Source organism: Maniola hyperantus, chromosome Z, assembly GCF_902806685.2.
Source record: "Maniola hyperantus chromosome Z, iAphHyp1.2, whole genome shotgun sequence".
Taxonomy (NCBI): Eukaryota; Metazoa; Arthropoda; class Insecta; order Lepidoptera; family Nymphalidae; genus Maniola; species Maniola hyperantus.
Genome location: NC_048564.1, coordinates 7,978,086 through 8,000,409, shown reverse-complemented (window position 1 = coordinate 8,000,409; position 22,324 = coordinate 7,978,086). Strand labels below are relative to the sequence as shown.

The 22,324-nt window shown below is 36.5% G+C and overlaps 1 protein-coding gene across 2 annotated transcripts in view; it reads right to left on the bottom strand.

Annotated features, from left to right (window-relative positions):
- Positions 1-22,324, bottom strand: part of LOC117995718 (adenylate cyclase type 6) — a 157,967-nt gene that overhangs the window by 46,815 nt on the left and 88,828 nt on the right. For both annotated transcript variants that reach the window (XM_069509019.1, XM_069509020.1), the window contains exons 4-7: positions 19,610-19,697; positions 6,502-6,638; positions 1,496-1,686; positions 419-585 (exon numbers count right to left, since the gene is read on the bottom strand). In XM_069509019.1, coding sequence (XP_069365120.1) covers positions 419-585; positions 1,496-1,686; positions 6,502-6,638; positions 19,610-19,697 — 583 coding nt within the window. The remainder of the gene's footprint in view (positions 1-418; positions 586-1,495; positions 1,687-6,501; positions 6,639-19,609; positions 19,698-22,324) is intronic.

Sequence of the window (22,324 nt, the reverse complement as noted above, 5' to 3'; positions counted from 1 at the left end):
GCTACCTAGTGTAAAAAGTGCACACATATGCATTGGTTTTATCTTTATCGATTTTTAAAGATACAAATCTGATTTTTTTATAAAATACAAACAAAGAGATCAATTACTCAAAAACGTTAGATTGGTTAATCTTAATATATAAGATACAAAAAATGTTTCTACCTGTGTCCGTTATAAACTTCCAAATCCAACCGATGTGCCACAAACCAGTTTCGCTAGAGAGGCAATACGAAGATTTTACAGATTTTTAGCGTAGTAGCGCACGCTTGTTATCCGCTAGTATTCAATAAGGGGCATACTTATTTGTATGGAGCACGTTTCGAATACAGTTTTCTCAACTGTATAGATAATATAATATGTCTTGGGTATGTTTATAAACCATTTTGATTAATTAAAGGATAAGTAAAATCGTATTTACACGTATAAATAGCTGCTGCGATTCCGAGGATTATGATGTTGATAATATGGGACAGTCGGTCCTTTTGGTAGTAAGTCCGTTGTATAATCGTAGAGTTGTACTCCGTCAGTCCTGTGTTGCTTATAGCTGTCGTAGAAGTTTGAGAATCTGTCCCTAGGTTCAGGAAACTGTTGTGAAAGAAAAAGTTTAGAATGAGCACATATCTATTACCTCCTAGCAAATTTACGGTGTTTAAATTCATCATCATCATCCTCTCAGAGTGAGAAGGGTTTTGGCCATAGTCTACCACGCTGGCCAAGTGCGGATTGGCAGACTTCACACACCTTTGAGAACATTATGGAGAACTCTCAGGCATGCAGGTTTCCTTACGATGTTTTCCTTCACCGTTAAAGCAAGTGATATTTTAATTTGTTAAAAACGCACATAACTCCGAAAAGTTAGAAGTGCGTGCCCGGAATCGAACCCCCGACCTCCGATTGGAAGGCGGACGTCTTAACCACTAGGCTACCACAGCAGGTGTTTAAATTAGCGTCTTCCTATTATTGAATTTATTTTCAAAAACAATCCTTAAAATATAACTCCCTTTATATAATAAAATATTATAAAAGTGAAAGTCTGTCTGTCAGTTACTTTTCTATGGGTCATCAGTAAAAACAATTTTGACAAAACTTGGTACTGTGATAGCTTGCATTCCGGAGACAGACCCAGGCTTTAGACTTTTCATCCCAGAAAACCAAAGAGATCCCACGGGATTTCTACAAAACCTAAAGCCACACGGACCAATGCACCAATCATCTTAGGCAGTGGTCCAACCGCCGACGATGAACGAGAAAGAAGTAGAACTAGAAACTATAAAGGAGTTGGCGATCAGCGGGAAGCGAGTGTGTAATTTCGATAGTTTTGTCACCGGGCTATAAGCGAGTGTGCAAGTGCGACGAGCGAATACTCGTACGACGTGCATTTCTTGAGAGAGAAAATCACCGATAGTTGTTTTCTCGCCGGTGGTCGGACCACTGCCCTAAGTCTATACATGATGCTTCTCAAGCTTAATTTTAGTTTAAATGTTCAATACTGTACTTGAACGTGTCTTTGCCCAGGAATGACAGATCGTGTGAGGGCATGATGGTGGCAAGGAAGTCTTCCGCGATGAGTAGCGTCCTCACTTGCACAAAGGCCAGCGTAACCGAAAGACCCAGCAACAGACCAAGTAGATGTGTCATGTTAGTTTGGTTCATACGCAGAAAATATCTTTGGTACAGCATTTCGACCTGTAACAAGAAACTATTATTGGAATCCAGTAAACAAAGCATTGATTTACTTTAACTGAAATTCTAACTATTCATCAATAAATTCTCATTTAGATACATAATATACACTGGATATATTTCATCCAAATTGATTTTATAGTGTCAAGTTTCATAAAACGGCAAATTCCGCGAGCATTTTTTATTTTTATTTATTTGTTTCCACAAAAACCACAAGCTCGTACTTAAGCGCTTGGCGGCTTGTCTGAGCACTGCACATTTTTTCTATAAACGCATACAGATAGTTATTGTAACGTAGACATCCACCAAGAAAGGATTTTTGATTTTGAATTTTACTCGAACAGTCTTACGTTACTTTTTTATTTTTTTTTGCTAATAAATTATTTAACTATTATAAGCTACGTCAATTTGTGTTAGTTTGTATTGAACGTCCGAGTAAGGTTTCGTTCTTATTTTTCAATAACTCTTAATATTCTATTTAAATTGGTAATCTTTATTTGTGGGAACTGTTTTATCTCTGATAACATCAAGAAACATCAGAATTCCTCGGAATCAAAAATTAGACTACATAATTAAATAATAAACCTAGTTTAGTAAACTTTAATAATGGCTGATGGTAATGAACAATTTGTAATATTATATCACAGCGGCGAATTCCAGTCTCTAATAGTTTGAGCTGGGGCTTTCGATTCACTTACAAATTTAACATGCAGAATATTGTACTGTCGCTAAGTCTGCATAAGTTTGCATGACTCACAAGAATGTAGTTGTTAAACTCTGACACTATCTTCCAGAGTACTGACGTGCTACAATACAAATACACCACAGCGGAAAAATATCGCCAGGCGCCAAACTGTATAAAAAGTGATAATTCTATTCACACGTAAAACAATGGCATTGGTACATATATATAGAGAGAGAGAGAGAGCCAGCGCGTGCCAGACCTTCATTATTTTATAAAAGCTGAAAGTTTCTCTGCGTATTATCCCCAACATTGGGAGGAGCGTTTGTTTGGATCATGGTGGCTTTGGGAGATAACAGGTAATAAAGGTGTTAAAAAATCTTACATCAAAGCATAAAGTCTAACTTCTTTTTTATATTCTGAATTCTAAATCACGTCATGCATTGCCATTTGCCAGACACTAAGGATGGTTTCAGACTAGCGTTTTATACGCGCGTATGAGCTCGTTTTTGGAAGCGCATGTAGGCGCGTATAGGCGCGCCTTTTGGCACACGCTCAACTCGTACGAGCGTTGACGCGCTTCTAAGCTCGTATAAGCGCGAGCCGCGAGAGACCGCCACCCATTGGGCCACCGAACACGACGAAATATGCCCGTATACGCGAGTCCGGTTTTTTGAAGCGCGTAATGTAGCTCGCGTGTAAGCGCGTATACTGAAACGACCGTATACGCGCAAAAAAATACGCTAGTCTGAAACCGCCCTGAGTGTCGTAACACCCTTAAACTTTTAACCTTTAAGGGTATCTGGCAGGCGGTTGCCATAATACTAAGTGGCTGGCAATGCATGAAGTAATTTCTAATACTACTCCGAAGAAAATATAAAACATTGACTTTATACTTTGACGTAAGATTTTTACACTTTTATTAAACGAAAATTAAGCCAATAATTGGGAATTGAATTAAACGAAAATTTTCCGAGATCAAAATTGGCCTACGTCCGTCTCCGGGATGTAAGCTAACTACTATTGGACCGCTAAAAGTTAGCAGATAGACAGACATACTTTGTTTCGGATTAGTATTACGAATTAGGAAAATAATTTAGTAGTTAGTAGGTAGATACATAAAATAAATGCTAATTTTCTTAATTCAGTAGTATTATGAGTTATTTTGCGCTTCTCTCTGCGTTTCTCATTACCGAATCATATTACGCATCTGATCGATTTGGGGGGTCAAACAATTCCATTTCAAATCGGAAAATAGGACTATCAATGAACCAAAATCTACCATTGCATAAAATAAGGTTAAAAATCACATCTGTTTAATCCAGTCTAGCTCAAACTTCTTAATCTCTCAAAAGAGCTTTTAAAGTTTTGCAACATGATCAAAAATATTAATTCTAATACCATTCTTTTACATTGCACACGAATTTTGTTCTCATGTCAATAAACCATTAGGTATTGTGAAGTACGAGTTTCAATCATGATGCTGCTGAAACCGAGACGAGTAAGGATCTACTGATTTTGAATTCATATTGTGGGTATCAAGAGTATGACGACCTCCCTGGCGCAGTGGTAAGCGCTGTGGTCTTATTGGTGGGAGGTCCCGGGTTCGATTCCTGGCAGGGATTTGGAATTTTATAATTTCTCAATTTCTGGTCTGGTCTGGTGAGAGGCCTCGGCCGTGGCTAGTTACCACCCTACCGGCAAGCCGTGCCGCCAAGCGATTTAGCGTTCCGGCACGATGCCGTGTAGAATTCAAAGGTGTATGGGTTTAATAAAAACTGCCATACTCCTTCCAGGTTAGCCCGCTCCCACCTTAGACTGCATCGTCACATACCATGAGATTGCAGTCAAGGGCTAACTTGTATCTGAATAAAAAAAAGTAGTTATAAACCTGTTCATTAAACATTACTAAACTTAATTCATTAACTTAGTTCATTAAACTTAACATGTTCACTAAATTATAACATTCTCTCTTGAAACCCCTTTTGTGTCCGAACAATAATTAACAGCGTTAAGTATATATTTTCACCTCCTTTTGATAATAAAAGCCAACCCTTTGAAATATAGTATTTTAAAATGAAATAGCGGTCTGCACAACTAATTTGTTGGCTAACCTGGGGTTAAAATGTCTGAACAGCTTTGTAAGTTGTGTCAGCCTTTATTTTCAGCATTTAACGGAAAATGTCTTCAGCAGAACTGACTGCCAACGCATTTTCCAACTAAAACTGGAACGAAAAATTAAAAATACGTTTTTCAAATTATAATATTATTCATCATCAGCTTTACAACAAGTAAATTAACATAATATTTTTTAGTCAAACAGTTCTATTTTATACACAATCTCAATTCGTATTCTATCATATATTATGTGTAACCCCTGTATCATCAAGATTGAAGAGTTGTTGGTACCTACAGAAAATCTCAAGTCACATCACAATCGGCAGATCCATAGGTGCTCGTCATTGAACTTTTAAAGGCTTCCCAAATTCATAGCTCCATGAGGTGAAATACGATATCAAACAAATCGTTGGGACGACCGTGGCGTGTAGAATTATCTACAAGAGACCTTTTTTTAGCTGTGGACGACTATCGGCCGACAATTTGATGACTAAGATGATGAATATTATATAATCGCATATTTAGCTTCCACCTAAAAATCTCGAGCTACACGCGGACAGACCTATAGACCGATTGGATTATGCATATACTTGTAGGTACTATATTTGTTGCGTCAGTTTCAGATTTAATGCCATATGGCGATGATATTAATATTACATCATAATATCAGGCTTGGCTTAGTGGATCTCGAATTATTCTGTCTGTCTGCAAATGTCAGCAGACAGACAGATTATGTGATTTTGCTATAACTAACCGCAAAGCCTAGCATACATTAAGCCGCCGTATTGATTTGAATTTTGCTCTAATACCTACCTACTATTAACTATGAAACTGCATCCATTACTTATTAAACACCTAATGGACTGCCGCGTCGCACTGAGCTATAATGAAGCTGAGCGGAGCAAAGACCATTGATAGATGACGAGATTATTGAGATATGACGTGATAAAATAATCAGGTCAACTGACAATAACCTGACTAGTATGGTATGGTATAACCCTCATTCTTACTCAATAAAACTCTCCAATAAAATTCTCCAGGATTTATAGTTATTATTAGGATTATTTTATTACCTTTATAATATTTCCTAGTTAATCAGTGGATACACTATATATAATTTATTTTTTATTTCATCAGCTACGAATTGAATAATAATATTTGTTCAGGTGTTACGCAGGCATAGTCAGGCCGCAACGCTAGACGTGCCTGCTTAATGCGTTCCCACGGTCGCCGCGAAAACCAACACCTGCTGACGCGGCAGAAATCGCTAGCACCGTGCGATAGGACTGGGGACCGAGACATCACATTTAGCTATAGAAGCCTCCGCCACAAATCAGCGGAGCAATTAGGATAATTTTATATAATAGTTAATATAATATAATATTTACATTTTTAGGGTTCCGTACCTCAAAAGGAAAAACGGAACCCTTATAGGATCACTTTGTTGTCTGTCTGTCTGTCTGTCTGTCTGTCTGTCTCTCTGTCTGTCTGTCCGTCTGTCTGTCAAGAAACCTACAGGGTACTTTCCGTTGACCTAGAATCATGAAATTTGGCAGGTAGATAGATCTTATAGCTGACATTTGGGGAAAAATCTGAAAACCGTGAATTTAGGGTCAGGTCACACAAAAAAAATTAAATTGTGGTAATGAACTAATAATTAGTATTTTCAACTTTCGAAGTGAGTGACTATATCAAGTGGGGTATCATATGAAAGGTCTTCACCTGTACATTCTAAAACAGATTTTTATTTATTTTTATGCATCATAGTTTTTGAATTATCGTGCAAAATGTCGAAAAAATACGACTGTAGTACGGAACCCTCATTGCGCGAGCCTGACTCGCACTTGGCCGGTTTTAGTAATAAAATTAGGATAAGGAAATGCTCTTTCCTTTCGCAACCCCTGCAGTCGTTCCTTATATAACTCAGGCTTTTGATATGTAATAAACATAAATGTTTTGACTTATTATTTTGAACAAAAAATAGATTTGGGGTTTAAGTATCTTGTGAATATACTCACATGTAAATTTTCAAATCGATGTGTGGTGCATACGGCGCGCACTGGCCCAGGACAGGGCTCGATGCACTTTTGACAACATTCTTCTTCAATTTGTTCTTCTTCATCGTGGGGACCTCCTCCATGTTCAGGTTTTGAATCTAAAAACAAAAACTTTTATTATTATTACTTTGAAAAACTACTAAACTACGTAGGCGGCTTAAGTAGGTGGGTTAAGAAGGTGAGATGTGGACATCGATATTTCCACACAGGACATGGACAGCGGGAAGCGACTTTATTTTATACTTTGTAGAGACTATGTAGAGATTCCACTTTCAGGACAGGAGGTAATTATCAAGTAATTTACCCGCAAGAGACTGGCTACGCCGTCACAAAGTTGTAATAAAGTTATCTTCAATTTTGCAAGTATTATGGTAATATAAGTTTCATTTCAAGATGCTAGGAACTGTAATCTGAATTATCTATAATGTTTTAATTAATATTTTCATTCCAGTTAAAAAAACAATTTTTTATCAACAGCTTACAGCTCACATGCATTAAGTAACATCGAGTAGCTGCTGGATGGACAGACGGGTGGGTAGTGGAAGCTTAGTAACATGCCTTTCTTAAATGACTTTTGAGCCTCAATAGCTCAACCGGTATAGGAGTGGACTGAAAACCGAAAGGTCGACCGACGACGGTTCAAACCCCGCCCGTTGCACTATTGTCATACCTGCTCCTAGCACAAGCCTGACGCTTAATTGGAGAGGAAGGGGGAATATTTGTCATTTAACATGGCTAATATTCTTTAAAAAAATAAAAAAAGATCTGAGGATTATGAATCTACCTTTTGCCAAAAACTTTCAAAATATATAAGAATACAAACACCTATTATTTATTTAGTACAATCCAACGATTCCAACTTAATAATTATTTATTCTCCCGGGCAATAAGAGGTGCGAGTTATTTACGATAATTAGGTGTTTTATTTACGGTGAATTATGTAGGACTTTATTAAAAATTCCGTAACGCGGTTATTTATTTCGAGCCAACAATAGGTTCGACAGTAGGTACCTTGCCAAATTGGCTCATTTATTTTCCGTCTGAACATTCTCTATACCTATAATGTAAAGAACACTAGGCGTTATATTGAATTTTTTTAATGTACCTAAGTATCTACACTTTTTCAACAAGATACTAATCTAAATAATATAAAAGGAAAAGGTGACTGACTGACGGACTAACTGATCTATCAACGCACAACTCAAACTACTGGATGAATTGGGCTGAAATTCGGCATCTAGATAAATAATATAAAAGGAAAAGGTGACTGACTGACTGACTGATCTATCAACGCACAACTCCAACTACTGGATGAATTGGGCTGAAATTCGGCATCTAGATAGCCATTATGACGTAGGCATCCACTAAGAAAGGATTATTGAAAATTCAACCAACAAAAGGGGTGAAATTGGGGGTTGAAATTTGTGTAGTACTTACATGCGGACGAAGTCACGAGCATAAGTTAGTTAATTATATTATGAGACTTTTGAACTGACTTGCAAGCTTGACTGAGGTGAAATACTGAAGGGGTACCAGCCAGGTAACCTCTCCGAGTGCCTGAGTGTTGCGAGTCCCTTCCGGGGGAAGAGCAGCGCTTGGGCCGATGTACCCTGGTAACATGGTTAACAGTTTCTCTTCACGCGATATTGTTAGCCATGGCTAATTGACCTTGCAGGGAGGGGGTGTTGTCCGCGCGTCCCTCTGAGTGAGCAGATGGCGCAGTAGACGCACCCATGGGGCATAGCCCCAGGAGCGGAGGGTGTGGCTGTGGTGGGTGGTTGGTGATGAGTGTTTCATCACTTATCCAAGCACTGGCTGCCCCACCGGTCTCTAGCCGGTCCAGTTTGGTGACGGGCGAGGGAGATGGTGAGGATGGGGAAAGTGGAGACGGAATGGCCCTCCCCGCGAGCCCTGGCCCTTGTAAGGATCTGTGGATGATGGACACGGGGCGGTCCATCGTTCATACTGTGGTCCTCGGGTTGGTTGGCGTGCTGTGGTTCCGGCATGCCTCTGACAGTGTGTGACAGATTTTTTTTTTAAATTACCGTTTCACAACGGCAATATTTACAAAAATTAAATCTATCGGTTATAGATCTGATGAATATTGGAGACACGTAGTGGGTCTGCTGTGGGCTGTGGCTCCGCTGGTGGAGTAACGAGGTTGGTCCATTGTGCTCCGTCGTTAGCGGTGGGTTGGAACTTCGTGAGGTTTTTAGTCGGTAGGAGTCCGACATAACCACTGTGCACCCCCGTGGCCGGTGGTATCCATGATGGATTTTCCTCACGAGAAAAAAAAAGGTGAAATACTGAAATTCCCTTTTAAGACGCCTACTGTCTTGGTTATAGAGAGGGCAGGGCACACATTCAAAATCCCAGGATTCAAGACTCAGTGGTTTGAGTTGTATGTCAAGTCAGTATCTTCTTTTACAAGTATTTATCTAGATAAAAGTGTATAAGGAATCAAAAGCTTAACTCGCTATAATCTGCCAAAACAGACAAATATGTATCTCAACGTACCTACGTATTTGTTATACAGTCGGCTTCCATCTCCCACTACTAAATAATCAGAATAATACCATCGATATAAATGACAAGATATGCCCAAGCGAACAAAATTTTTCACGGTTTTGAAACCAAAAAAATCAGCGCCACCTCTTAGATACTAATGAACGACCCGTTTGAAATCCAGACGTCACTGAGGTTGCATTGGTGCTAAATAAACATTTTAGGACCAATGAGACGGTGCCATTTTGCTTGTTCAATGGCCCTGTCCTTACGAAGTAAATAAATCAATGTCTATGAATAATAGGTACACACCACCAACACACAACCACACAAATTTTCTAGAACACACTCAAAGTACGTTTCACTCCGATACCGAAGCATCGAAGAAAGCCTTTGACCGATGTCTGCTTTGGCGGAAAATATTTCTAGTTTCTAGTAAATAATACATAATAATATAATACATAATAATAATAAATAATTCTAGTTTTTAGTAAATCATAGACTTCCGCCAAGTAACGCCTGATTCTATTCAAAATTGGATAAGGAGAATTCAAATTAGCGCAATAGGGTCTTACAGCCGCACTCAGAGTAGCTCAATCGTTACTTAAGATTGAGTTAAACGAGACAGAGCTATATCTCTCACCTAAATCTCTTGTTTTACTCAATCTTAAGTAACGATTAGCGACTCTGAGTGCGGCTGTTAGACTCTAGTAATAAAATGAAGTTTTTTTTTGTATAGCGGTAGGTTATGAGGCTAGAATTCATTATTAAAGAGAATAATTTAAAAAACCATGACTTCTGACTGTGCCTACGGAAGGTGAATATTGACGTCACAATCCGTAAACTACAATTTTTTTCAATTTTTGAACATAAAAATAAGAGTAATTTCTGCGGGAAAATATTTTTTATGTTAAAAAACTGAAAAATATTTGTCGTTTACGTCTCGTGACGTCATTAATCGCTTTTCGTACAAGTGTGACGTTGATAATTAATTATGTTAAAAATAAATAAAAATCAGGATTTTTATTAAATTATTTTCTGTAATAATAGGTTCTAGCCCCATAAACTACCGCTATACAAAAAATCACATCATTTTATGACTACAGTCCAAGACCCTATTGGATCGCACGTCTACACAAAATAAAACTACTAAATTCTTATTTTTCGTAGCTAATTTAATTGCATTAAAGTAAAGTAGGTTAAATCCAGGGTTTCCTAGGTACAGTGCCGTAATACAATGAAGCCAGCGGTAATGTAGCATCGATTAAATTAACTATGGGAACAAGACGAGCGATATGGTGCCTCAAAATGGTTAACGCCCACTGAGACATTCTATCTCTGTCATTTGTATGGAATTATATAACAGAGAGAACGCTGTATTTACTACACTAACTTCTTTTTATGGATAGAGTATAGACGCACAACGGCAAAAAAACAAAATCCCAAAATTGTGATACATACGCAAAATGCCAAAATTGAAATGTTTGGAAATACCAACCCAAAATTTTGTAGTTTTATTAACTAGGCAGTACTAGGATTTCTTGAAAGTTCGCGGTGTCATACTTTAATATCCTAAGGACCTCTTAAATTTTAAGGTTTTGTACCCTGAAAATTTAAGAGACCCTTAATATCCATACTAATATTATAATTGCGAAAGTGTGTCTGTCTGTCTGTCTGTCTGCTAGCTTTTTACGGCCCATCCGTTTAGTACTTAAATTTCGATGAATTTAGTTCAGAGATAGCTTGCATCCCGAGGAAGGACATAGGCTACTTTTCATCCCAGGAAACCGAAAAAGTCGCGGGCATCATCTAGTATTTTATAATTCAATTAAGTTTATTTAAAGTTTAACTGTAAAAAGGGGTAAAATATAATTGTGCACTGAACTAGACTCTCCATTTCTGTAAGATGCTATTTGAGTTGTCAGATCTAAGTACGTTACAAATTTTCTTTTACCTAACTATCTGCACCTAACATTATAAAATATAAATAGATCCCATGGTAGATGCTAAGAAAAAAAATGGTTCTAAGTAGTGTCGCAAATGTAATCGAAATAATCTTAAATCTTAGCGTTTAACTGATACGGGTAGTGTGAACTTTCTAGTTCAAACTCCAGTTGTGAAGTTCAAAGGATTTACCAAAGTTTTAGCATAGTTGTAAAACAATGAGCGCATTGCATAGGTAGAGTTGCGTAGAACCTGCTATTTGTCTCAACAAGCGGTTGCGGTGCGGGTAATGATGTAATACCAAGATACATAATATGTTAAGTATATTCGAATCACATGGCGTATAAAACCTACTAGAGCAAACAAATTAAGAATTTAAGTTGAGTCAAATGTTAAGTAGTTTTAAGTCTACTCTTTAGCTGCATGAACAGCATTTTTATCTTTATACCAAGCAAAGTTACTTTTTGTGCCGAGTGTCAGGTACACTTGGCATAAAGAATAACTTTCCCAGAATAAATAAGTGGACTAAAACTGATTTTCATGCTCTTGGGCAAAAAAGTGTTGTATGGAAATTTCTGTAATGATAGTTTGGTATGCTCTTATAATGAAATATGTTAATAGTTAAGATGTCTGATGAAATCGAGCCGAAAATATAACAAAATAACCACATTGACACCATGTTAGTACCAACATGGGACCCCTGCGAATCCAAGCCGGGTCGCTAGCATAAAATTGTACCTATTATTTAAAACTTGATTCTAATTTACTTGTAAGAATAACAAGAGAGCGGTACTTCTCATATCAAATTAGTTCATAGTCAGATGTAACAGAGTAGTTAACAGAGCCAATAAGCGTCACTAGATTGTTCAATTTCCCAGATCAATCATAAAGCTGAACAATACAGCTTTGTGGCCAGACAGCTACACAACAAGTAGAGTTGCTTATTGTCCAGTTTGCATGCGGCTAGCGTAACTGAGATATCAATAGGTACCTACCTACAAATTACTAAGATATTATGTGCCTATTTAAAGCTTTCGTACCTACAAGTTAAGGTGCTTCGAACCGTCTTTGTGTTGAAAATTCTCATTTCCCATCGATTTATCTCGCCGTAATGTAATAATATAAAATCTTACATATTCTCCACTTTTTAGGATTCCGTACCTCAAAAGGAAAAATGGAACCCTTATAGGATCACTTTGTTGTCTGTCTGTCTGTCTGTCTGTACGCCTGTCTGTCAAGGAACCTACAGGGTACTTCCCGTTGACCTAGAAACATGAAAGGTCGGTAGGTAGGTCTTACAGCTGGCTTTAGGGGAAAAATCTGAAAACCGTGAATTTGTGGTCATATCACACAAAAAAAATTAAATTGTGGTCATGAACCAATAATTAGTAGTATTTTGAATTATCAAAGTAAGATAACTATATCAAGTGAGGTATCATATGAAAGGGCTTTACCTGTGGATTCTAAAATAGATTTTTATTTATTTTTATGAATCATAGTTTTTGATTTATCGTGCAAAATGTCGAAAAAATACGATTGTACTACGGAACCCTCGGTGCGCGATCCTGACTCGCACTTGGCCGGTTCTTTTATTATGTGGAGTACACTTGGATCTCCGGGTCAACGTATCCAGCCCGTCTGCCAGATTCACAATGACTTCTAATCGAGGGTTCTATTATAAAATCCAAAATATATTTATATATTTTTTCATGGTCCATCTGTTTAACCAGTTTGATACGAGAGCGATAGCTTGCATCCCGGGGAATGCCAGTGGCTAGTTTTGGTCCCGGAAAATCAAAGGGATTCCACGTAGTCTTAAAAAAACCTAAATTTACAAGAATGAATTTCGCACATCGTCCAATTAATACAGAGAAAACTTGTACCCTAGAGATGGACCACACTAATCTTGATTCTGGAAATCGAAGAACTGACGAAGTTGCGAGCATCATCTAGTACAAAATATTAACCTTCAAATTCATTTCACATTTTCTTAACATTGACAAATCTAATTAGGATTATTCATAGTGAACGATCTTGAGAGACTAATTGAATAAATTAATTTTGACTTTGACTTTGACGCTAATTTCACGTTGCGAAGTACGCTTCATGCACACACAAATCTAAATAACGCGCCTCATGAAACCTAAATGGCTTTACTTAGTAATTTGAAAGCGAGAGATGTAGAGTTCGTTATATTCGTGGTCACAAAATGCAATTATCTACAGTTACGAGTAGATTAGTGGATTCGTATTACGTCGTTCGGTCGAGTTGCTAACAACGCTATTCGATCACCGGTCCTTTAATGAAATTAAATACTGGAACAGAAGCGTGCCAATAAATTACTCTTACCATATCAAGCTTTTATTTTTGAATTCCGAAGTATTGGAAAAGGAAAATCTTAGAAAAATTGTCATACTTACGGAATCGTCTTAGAGTATGATTGTCACAGAAATTTTATTCTGAAGTCATAAAAACTTGCTTTTGCTAACAAACAACTCTCGAATATGCATGTAGTTTGAAAAACATTTCAAAGTACTGTTGAGGTATTATTAACAGTTTGATTAAACTATAAAGAACTTAAGACATCGGATGATTTTATATCAAAACATTAATAATAATTGAAATGTAGCAGTGGGAAATACTAATACTAACTTTAATGCCAAATTATTGGCATAAAATAATCCATATCTATACTAATATTATAAATGCGAAAGTGTCTGCCCGTCCGTCTGTCTGTCTGTCTGCCTTTCACGGCCCATCCCTTCAAACGATTTTGATGAAATTTGGTACAACAACGATGTCCCGGGAAAGAACATAGGCTACTTTTTATCCCGGAAAATCAAAGAGTTCCTACGGGGTTTTCAAAAACCTAAATCCACCCGGACTAAGTCACGGACATAATCTAGTATATTATAAATCAACGTAAATGTACGTCAAATAGGTATACTGAGGAAATTATAAAGAGCTCAGCCTTTAGTGGCAAAATGTGTCACAAGCATGCTCAATTTCCTCGTGCCAATCACGGGACGGCGACACTTTGTTGTTAAATAAAGTAGCGTAACCGGCAAAGGGTTAGTTTCATATCGGAAATATAATATTGAAAACTCGTTGATATATTACTAAGTAAATAGACGAAAGCCTGAGACTGCCATACCATATTTAACTGATTGCGCGAGGCAAAGGTGCGTTTATGTATGTGTTCATCAGTCTTTATTATAATTATTAATAGCTACGAGATACCCGTGACTTCATCCGTGTGATTTAAGTTTGTAAAAATCCGTGGAAACTCCTTGGTTTGGTTTTCTCAACTTACTCAGGTTAACTGTATCCATGCAAAAAATCACGTCGATCGTTTCTCCGTTGCGACGTGATTGATGGACACACCAACAAACCAATAAATCAACAAACACACTTTTGCATTAATTTTTTTGCATATGGGACTTATGGAACTAACACTACCCATCACTCGATGGGTAGTGTTAGTTGAAAATAATAATTATCATCATCATCAAATTCATAAAAATAAATAAAAATCTGTTTTAGAATGACGCGGTAAAGCCCTTTCATATGATACCCCACTTGGTATATTAACCTTAATTTGAAAGTTAAAAATACTACAAATTCACGGTTTTCGGATTTCTCCCCTTGAGTGAGCTATAAGACCTACCTACCTGCCAAATTTCATGATTCTAGGTCAACAGGACTCGACAGATTCACAGATAGACAGACAACGAAGAGATCCTATAAGGGTTCCTTTTGAGGTACGGAATCCTAAAAATGGTTTCAGATTCCAATACAATATTTTGTGCCATTGTGTGAGCACAATGGCGCAAATTCAAGCCGTATGAACTGTAGGTAGGTACCCGTTGCCGAAAGTGAAGTAAATCCCCATTTTGCGCTTCCATTTTGTTACCAATGCAATAGTGCAATATTATATTAAATGAAATACTGTGCTTCAATAAATAATAAATTAAATAGACCTCTCTATAATATATTGATATTTCTGGTTCAGTGAAATGAAATAGCCGTCGTGATAAATATAGTGAGCGTAAATTTTACTTTTGAAAATGATATTAATGAGTTTTTGTAATTTATTTGGATTTTGTAATGGCGACCTCACATCGGAAGGTGCAGCGTTAGAAACCCTCCCACTAGGTGCACAGACGACATAAAACGAGGCGAGTGGAAGTTGTTTTAAGTAGGTCTTAAGGGGACTTTCAGCCGTGGACGTTTATCTGTTGATTAAAAGTTGATTATAATGATGATGAAAAGTTCTGATGAAGATCTATGGAATTCCTTAAAGGAGAGCAACTAAGTAATAAATCTTTGTGAATTTGTCAACCATTAGAAGTATTAGCAAATATACGCATATAGCAATAGCAATAGCCGCATGACAAAGGACAATGTTCAACTTAGTTTTTATAAACTACATTTAGCACTTTAACTCCATGATTATTTTTGTTATTCTTTTAAATCCATATTCCAATATGGACGCCAAAAATCAGGTTGCAGTATGGTTGCAGTTGCACCAACTTACGTCGCTCATGCACCATTTATATATATTTTTTTAAAAGTATTTTCAAATAATATATTTATCTTAAAAAACCCTTCGTTTATATTTTAGTGAAATGTAATTATAATACGCGAACGGGCGTTTAAAATCGTGTAAAAAAGTACTTTATCATTTGTTTGTAAATAAATAAACGCCACATTTGGCCCTGAAACGTCAATGTCGCTATTTGCGTTCTTTCAATACCCTGTCCTTGGTGTGTAATAACTATGCACTTAAATAACTTAAATTCTACACAAGTTATAAAAAACATCACAATATAAAACAACCTGTCAAACATTTAAGTACATCTTTAATGTTTTACAGTGCAAAGTCAAGGTTTTCCAAGGTCCAAAACAAACAACTTTTTCATCACATTATTTTGTTTGGCTCCTTGACGTTATTTAAATACAGAGTTTCATTACACGCCAATTGATTCTGCAAGGAGACTTTAAATGCGTTTATAAAGACGTTTGAAACTCTGATATTATTTTGCGACCTACTATGAAATTATTGTATAATTTCCTGCTAACTCTGCGAAGCATACTGATTTAGGTCTTTTTGAATACTTATTTGAAAACTGCTAAATGAAACGCTGAGTTATTTAACTTTGACGGATACCTTTAACGAATTACGGTTCTATACCAGAAGGGTGCCAACGGAACCCTATCTAAGCCTGCGCTTTCAGTCAGTCCGTCCGTCTGGCTGTATCTTGTGAACTGTAACAGGTAGAGAATAGAAATTTTCACAGAGTGTGTATTTCTATTGCTGCTTTACAAATAATAAAACTTCAAAATGGCCAATATGTACTTTACAAAAATAAATAAAAGTAATGCGCATATATTTAGGTTTTTCAAAAATTGCATAGAAACTACTTGATTGTCCAGCCTAAAAAGTACTGACCTGAAAACTTTTATTCATTTTTGTGGTTTCTGGGATATATTAAAATCGATGAAACGAATAGGCCGCAAAAAGTTAACAGACAGACGCTTCTCGCTTTTACTATTAGCTTAAATATAAATTGAAATCTCCCTTAACGTAAGCCATAAATAGAAATTTAAAAAGTTATTCATGCCAAGGAGAATATTATGGTATCAAAAGCCCTAAAGTAACTTCAGCGAAAAATGAAAAACACTCCTATACCTATATTTGAATTGCTAATTGGAAAACAGTCTCAGAAGCGACATTTTGCTACAAAGAAGTTCACTTAGCTAAAAATCGTCGCATTTTTAACGCTTAGTAAATTTTGACTCCTTTTTTCCTCTCATTTCAATACATTAATGAGATCAGCTCGTGGATTTTATTAAGCAGGTATTTTTGATTGTGTCTAGATTATGAAAATAAATTTGATAGACGTATTTATTGATACATTTTACTAAATTCTTGGAAATTAATTTCATAAAGCAACATAAAAATCGGTATAGACTTAATAATTTGATGATTTACAACTAACCCTATTTTTTAAACATATTATTACTAGCTTATTCCCGCGACTTCATCCACGTAGACCACACAAATTTCAAACCCCTATTGTTTAATTTCAAAAATCCTTTCTTTCCAGGCGTTGCCTGGAAACTTCCTCATTACAAAAAATAAAATTCGTGCTCTCAATTTTGCTTGGTTATACATCGAATGAAGAGCTGCCTAACAAAACGGTGTAGAACTTAAAGATTCTATAGCCACGTTTAGCGATTATTGGTAGGGTATGTAAAAACCGCTGTTGTTTCATAGTTTGAAGTTTTCACTATCATTATAAATATTTTTTTAGGATATGCTGTATACTTAATAAATTATATGGGTACTATGAATGTGCCAGCATTTATTAACCAACCTGTACAGAAATTGAGTCCAAAGTTAATGATTTCGATCACTGAATACAAACTTGAAATCATTTCCAAACAAAACGGCCCAAAACTGTGGTAAAATTAAGTGCAATGTTCGTAGTTATCAAAACGGAATAATAACAATTACAATATAGTTTCGGAAGCTTTCACTTAGTTTTTGCTCCTCCTGTAAAATTTTGTTTTTGTACATTTACACCGTTTTGTTCACCAGCCTTCTCATTTTAACTTAAAGCTGATAATATGTGTATTTAAAAAAAATAAGTGAAATAAAATCCTGAAACGCAGTCCTACTTTATATTATAAATGTGAAAATTTGGATGTTTGGATGTTTGTTACTCAATCGCGCAAAAACGGAAACGGAACGGAATGGATGAAATTTGGAATGGAGATAGATTATACCCTGAATTAACACATAGGCTACTTGTTATCCCGGAAAATCAAAGTATTCCCGCGGGATTTTGAAAAATGTAAATCCACGCGGACGAAGTCGCGGGCATCAGCTAGCTTATAATAAATTATTATTTATTATAATTCGCTTATCTGATGTTAATCTTTAAGTGCTTCGAATTGTTTGTACATTTCATGAGTTTCCTTTCAAGTCCAAGAACATAAATAATTTCCAAAGGAATTACGTCGTTGTAAGATAGGTACATTTCTTACCTTAGCTCAGTCTAATATTTAAATTAAGTCTCCCAAATATTCACTTGTTACTCCAGTTTATAACTAAAATTGTGGTAGTGAATTTTTTTTTTTTAGAAAGAATATTATCCATGTTAAATGACTAATATTCCCCTTTCCTCTCCAACTAAGCGTAAAGCTTGTGCTAGGAGTAGGTACGCCAATAGTGCAACGGGCGGGGTTTGAACCGCCGACCTTTTCGGTTTTCAGTCCACTCCTTTACCCGTTGTGCTATTGAGGCTTAATATATAGGTAGGTCAAACCAGATAATATTCGGCCTTACTAATAAAAATTTGCTAGTGGATAAATAATTTAGTAATATTTTGATATTCGAAAGAAGAAGTCGAAGCTTTTTTTAATTAAACAACTTCAAAATAATGTAGTGACTAGTGATAATGGAGTTTCAAAGAAATATTGATATATATATAGCCATCAGAAGAAAACTCTTCAGTATAGAGAAAGAGCCTGTGAGGTCCGGACCTTCGTTATTTTATAAAAGTTGAAAGTTTTTTATGCATTGTCCCCAACACAGAAAGGAACGTTCAGTGACTATGAAGTGAGCATAGTTACTTTGTCGGATAACAGGTAAGAAAGGTTTATAAAATCTATCGTGAAAATATAATTGTTTTATAATTTTTACGAAATAGTATTAGAAATTATGTTATGCATTGCCGAACAAAAACAAACCATTTCATCCGAGACGTTGATCTACCCAAACCAAAGATGAGGTTAGGTTTTTAAGTCGAGGAAAAAAAGGGTTTCATGACCGAGTTTTACACTCTACTTTTCACTCCGATTGCGAGAAAATGAAACAACGATAGGCGACCGTGACCTGTGGGTGAGCTCACCTCATACTTCACCTCTTCTGGTGATTATATATCCTCTAGCCATACATCTATAAACCACCCGCTGCGCATGTACAAGCTCAGAGATCTTTTAATGAAACACCAAATATACAGAACGATTTTCACCCACTGCACAAGTTCAAGATCGGAGACTTATCGACGTGATACAGACCAACTGTAGCTTACATTACGTATTACGTAGAGTATGGGAGTAAAGGTTGTTCTCAGGCACTACAAAAATTTCCATACAATAATATTTTTTGCACGAGAGCATAAAAAGTAGTTTTAGTCCGCTAACACCCAGCCTAAAAAAGAACTTTACGAGCATGAGAAGTGAAAATGAAATTTTAGACTATGGGGTAGATAGACGCGCGTCGTCACTTTAAATTAAATGTGTATTAAACAAGTTTTCACAGGATAACAGCGATCACGCACTTATCCGATCCGAATCTGTGAAAATACGGATATTAAAAATATCATACCATATAAAAAAAGAACGCATTTTCATTTCTATATATTTCATATTTACCGCCGTTACGGTGGTTACGCACTGATCCGATCCGTGGAGTGATCCTCACTAATTCGCTCGCGATTGTCAAGATATTCATTGAATTTTGATACAGGTGTCGTTAGCTTCAAGATAGCGTTCTGAGTGTGATTTTTTCCGTCGTCAGCTCCCTAATCCCTATTAATTATGAGCTTACCATCTCCAAGTAATGGTAGTCCGTCAACATCGGGCTTGCCGGTGGGGCAGAGTGGGAGTTGGGGGGTTGGTGACACCTCTGCTTCTACCTGTAAAAAATTCATGATTTGATTTATTCAATAACCAAGCTTACATCCAATATTGGTCAATGTAACTACCATGGGACACATTATTTTCTCTCTACAAGTCTATAAAGGCGAAAACAAATTAGAGGGCGCGGCTGTACGGAAGCGGCTGACGGACGCGGCTAACGCAGGTGGCTGACAGCCGTGAATTATAGGTATCTGGAGAATACATAGTCCACTGAAATATGTAAACTGTCGGACGTAACTTTGAGCACTCGGACGTCCGAAAGATATCTCGCAATCCGTACAGAATGTTAAAGCGTGAAACAAACTATTTAGAATATTTTTGTACTCTTTATAGTTAATAAGTGTGAAAATAAATATACAAATTTATCCATTCACAGTTTACTACAAGATTGCTAGTTATCGACAGTTATTCTTCAAGGAGACCAGTGGTTCATTACCGAAAACCTTAACCAAACAGGACCAATTTGTCAGTGTGGATATGAGAGTAAAACCGCAAAAATTATGCGTCGAGGTTATGTTGTGAGTCGGTTAAAATGAGGAAACATTAACTCTTGTCTCTTTCACATTCTCCGCACCAGTATATTGATGTAGGATCAATATAAGTGAATAGTTTATTAGCTTATGCCCGCAACTTCGTCCGCGTGGACTACACTTTCACTATTAATTATTTTCCCCCTCAGAGGATGATTTTCAAAATTCCTTTCTTAACGGATGTTTACGTCATAATAGCTATCTGCATGCCAAGCAGCCCGATCCGTCCAGTAGTATGAGGTGTGCGTTGATCAGTCAGTCAGTCAGCTTATCCTGTCAGCTACAGGTATATATAGATTTAATGTGCATCGTCTATTCGATAAACGTCCATCACTGGTATCGAGTACAGTAATACAGAATCACTCTAAAGCGTGAAACAGAAACAACGCGCTTCGACAAGCGAGCGGTGCGTTGGAAACGGCAAGGCAGGAATTCATATTGAATGCACTCATATTATGAGTTTATCATTTGTAACACAAAGAATTGATGATAACATGAAGCACCGTTATATTAAAGCGCGCGCTACAGGAGTGCGGCTTCTAGGCGCACTTTGCAGCGTTAACGCCTTCATATGGCATATTTAAAGTAATTATTCCCGCGTATTGTATCATCGCTCCCCCCCCCCCCCATCTATCGTTGAGGCCGCTTCCCAAATAGTAAAATATTCATGACGATGTTGAGGAAAATTTTGCAATGGAATAACATTTCAAACTGAAATTTATATACATATAAGTAATTATTCAACTAGGCTTTCAGTTGCTATGCTGAATGGATAATTTATTTTTATCAATAAAATATAATGACTACTACCATTGAGTGCCCGGTTAGATATTAATTTTATTTTATGTTCATTTTATTGAAAAGCTGGCAAGTATTTCAAGTAGGTAACCCAGTCGACTTTAATGGTATGATACGGTTTTTAAACATTTTTAAGGATTGCATCTTGTATGGGTAAATGTAAAACAAGCTCGTATAGCTATTATGGACTTTTTAAATTTGCATAAAGTGGTTATAGCCTAGTAGTAAAGATGGTCGGAGGGTCCGGGGTCAATTCGAGGTACGCGCATTTTGTATCACTTGCTTTAACGGTGAAGGAAAACGTCGTGAAGAAACCTATATGCCTGAGAGGAGACCCGTGCTCATTAGTGAGACGGCGACGGGGTTAATCATGGTGATGTTGATGATGAACTTTGCTTAGTTTAATCTATTACTGTAATAATAATAATTATTCTGTGGTAGTACTATTTTGAAATCAAAACATGATTTAGCTTTTGCCAGAAACTTCGTACATGGATTTAATTTTTATTAATTTTGTAGATAAGTAGGTATCTATCCTTTATTTTCTCTGTATAAAAATACCCTAGAACTACTATGTACTTTTCCATATAATTTGGTTGCCATCGATGAAGTAATTATAGCGTTTTAAAGTAACAAAAAGTCATCTTTGGATCTATTATAATTAACTAGCTGATGCCCGCGACTTCGTCTGCGTGGAATTAGGTTTTTTAAAAATCTCGTGGGAACTCTTTTATTTTCCGGGGTAAAAAGTAGCCTATGTCACTCTGCAGGTCTTTATCTATACCCATGCAAAAAATCACGTCAATCCGTTGCACCGTTGCGATGTGATTGAAGGACAAACCAACAAACCAATAAACTAACAAATCAACAAACAAACACACTTTCGCATTTATAATAAGGGTACTGATTATTTACTATGGAATAATTGAAGTAGGGTAAGAAGATTTTCTAACTCACATTCTTACCTTTCCTCAGGTTAGTGTCTGCTGACATTCACAAAGTTTTGCACCGCACTTATTATCCTAAAACAAAGCCCCACTGACGCGAAGGTATAAAATATATTCAGCATTATAATAACAGAGAACAAGTATATTATCGTACTGAGTAACATATTCAGTCCCTCATCAAACATAATTGTTTTTTATTGGGCACTCAACAAGAAATTATAATAATCACTGTTTTCTTTGTATATCAACGATAAAAACTATGAATTTTCGACTTGAATGATATCATCTCTTAAGGTTAAACCTAGGAACTAAAGAATAACTTGAAAAAAAAATTTCACAATGATGAAA